At 35.5% G+C, this 3,052-nt stretch overlaps 1 protein-coding gene across 1 annotated transcript in view; it reads right to left on the bottom strand.

Annotated features, from left to right (window-relative positions):
• Positions 1–443, bottom strand: part of LOC144980558 (uncharacterized) — a 2,378-nt gene extending 1,935 nt beyond the window's left edge. The window contains exon 1 of the mRNA XM_078928233.1: positions 282–443. Coding sequence (XP_078784359.1) covers positions 282–443 — 162 coding nt within the window. The remainder of the gene's footprint in view (positions 1–281) is intronic.
• Between the last annotated feature and the right edge of the window lie 2,609 nt (positions 444–3,052).

Genomic DNA, 3,052 nt, shown 5'->3' with positions numbered 1-3,052 from the left:
AAATGATGATGATGATGATGATGATGATGATGATGATGATGATGATGATGATGATGATGATGATGATCATGATGAAGATGATGATGATGATGATGATGATGATGATGATGATGATGATGATGATGATGATGATGATGATGATGATGATGATGATGATGATGATGATGATGAGGAGGATAATGATGATGATGATGATGATGATGATGATTATGTAGACGATGATATTAAATGGCATTTGTATAGCGCCTTATCCTAATTTCAATAGACTCTATGCGTATTACATTTTGGGGCTCTGGCTGCTCTGACTGTAACGATTCCGAAGAGGTAAATCCTGACAACTCATGATGCTCTGATGTCGGCGTCCCGTTGGCTTGGTCCAAATAAGGAGTAATCAGTTCAAGAATTTCCTCGTCTGATAAATGGACAGACTCAGACTGATACATCTGCAATGTTACAGGAATGATAATAATAATAATAATAATAATAATAATAATAATAATAATAATAATAATAATAATAATAATAATAATAATAATAATAAAATAATAAAATAAAATAATAATAATAATAATAATAAACGGTATTTGTATAGCGCCTTACCCTAATTTCAATAGACTGTGCATTTTACATTCTTAAGGTAAGTATAGAAATACAATGAAATATCCAAACATACTTATTCCAATTATCTATCTACTTACACAGCAAAAGACATGACATTTGACACACATGTTAGGAACTGCTTTATCTATTTACAAAATATAAATCATGAGACAAAAAGGCAACTTTTGTTGTTGTTTTTTGGTTGTTTTGTTTGTTTGATTGTTTTTTGTTTGTTTGTCTGTTGTTTTTTTTTTGTTGTTTTTTTTGTTTTTTTTTTTTTGGTTGTTTTTTTTTTTGGGGGGGGGGGTAATTTTAGTTTTCAATATATCGTGTTGTTTTACCTGCTCGTGGGGTTTTTCTGGCTGAATCATCCCGTTGGAACAAGATAACGCAGGCTGTTCTAACTGTGTCATGACGTGGTGGTCATTGGGCACGAACATCCTATGAGGCGTCGGTTTCCCTGTCACCAAACGACAAACTCTACCCTCCAACGCCTGTATTAACCCATTGGTTTTGTTGAGAATAAGAGGTCTCGAACTTCTTTTCTCCCCGTGGTCAACGAGGACATCGTCTAGGTGTTGATAAGCATTTGCAATAACTTTTCGACGTGCTCTCTCCTGATGAAAATAATATAAACAAGTATTATGATGCCTGTGAAGAGATATTACATTTTTTTTTCCTACAGAGAAAAAGCTGATAACGGTCAGTTACTTATTTTACACCTGAGTACGATGAGAGAATGCGAGTAAAGTATGAAGTTGACGTCACTCCGGTCTTTGTTATTGTTTTCTGCCATCCATGTTTATGAGTAGTTCTCACTAAACTGTCTTAACCAGACTATAAAAGTTTATGGTTACACATAGTTTTGTGTGTTGTTTCGTTATAAGTCCGGATGGCAATGTTGTGAGTTTTTTAGCCAAGCGCATACTATCTATAACAGAAGAATTAGTCGCCTTAATGAAAGGAGAACAAGCAACGATGCGATTCCGACAACAGTAAAGTTTTTGGTATCAGCACTATTGCCATATTCTTGGTGAATTGACAAACTTGACATAAAATTAAACCCAGTCTTTTATGTGATCGTTTGTATTGATAATGGTATGGACTTATGCATCGAGTTACGCTAGGAAAGAGTTGCTCCCCTTTGTTATTAGCTAATTGATTTTATGTATGTGTGTGTGTGTGTGTGTGTGTGTGTGTGTGTGTGTGTGTTAAAAATCGACCCCATAGCAGAACATGTAACAATGTAACTTGGGGGAAATCAAAGATATCGCTATAATTCACGATATTAGGAAAGTATTAGATTTTATTACAAAATACATTTTTTTTAACAAACATACATTGACTGTCTGCTAAGTGACACAGGAATGGACAACACCCGGGAACTGTGCACACTTATGGAGTACAGGACAGAATGACGAAGACTTGTGGCTCATGTTGGACGCCCCAAGGGGCGGCCTAAGTAAGTAAGTATATTTTATATTATCTATGTCATATCATCTCCTAACGCTATTACACAATTGAGCTTTTATATAGCGCATATCCACTAAACGTGGCTCAAAGAGCTGTACAAGGGGTCCCTGGCCAACAGCAACGCTTAACATTTAGGACAGGACGTGACGCCTGTTAGGTGTTAATACATTTTTTAGGACAGAGACAACGCTGTTAACGGCCAGCAACGTTACTCATTTTACACCAGAGTACGACCCTTCTCCAAGGACTCAACTATGCGCCGAGCGAGGCTCGAACCCAAGAACTTGCGATCCGAAAGCTAGTGTATTATTATTATTATTATTATTATTATTATTATTATTATTATTATTATTATTATTATTATTATTATTATTATTATTAATAAATTTTTTTGTGACCCTCCGCCTCGATACTGGGGTGGGGGGGGGGGGGAAGGGTGGGGAGAGAGAGAGAGAGAGAGAGAGAGAGAGAGAGAGAGAGAGAGAGAGAGAAATATATATATATATATATAATATTATAATATATATATATATATATATAATATATATATATATATATATATATATATTATATATATTAAATGTGTGTGTGTGTTTGTATGTGTGAAAGAAACACGAGGGAGACAAAAAGAGAGCGAGACTGATAGATAGAGAAAGGGGTAAGATATGGGCGGGGGGGGTGGAGCAAAGAATATAAGAAAGCCCTTTATATCAAAAGAAGTCAAAGTCAATCAATGGGAAACATATTGACCAATGAGATTGCAATTTTAAAAATGGGACTGGTCAAATCATTTGTTGCATTGTTTCCATTTTGAGTCAGATGACAGCTTGAAGAGGAGGGGGTGTGGCTTAATTTGTAATGACTTACATGAGATCATATAATTGAATCTTCTTGTTTGAGCTGCAACCTCAAGCTATTTAGGACCTGTCACTAGTTATCACAACCCACTGTGGTCAATTGTCAGCTATTAAACTCTCCT

The sequence above is a fragment of the Berghia stephanieae genome, chromosome 10 (assembly GCF_034508935.2).
Source record: "Berghia stephanieae isolate SIO BIC M18660-M18661 chromosome 10, UCSD_Bste_1.3, whole genome shotgun sequence".
Lineage (NCBI taxonomy): Eukaryota > Metazoa > Mollusca > Gastropoda > Nudibranchia > Aeolidiidae > Berghia > Berghia stephanieae.
Note: the sequence above shows the minus strand (reverse complement) of the source record. Positions and strands in the feature narration are given on the sequence as shown.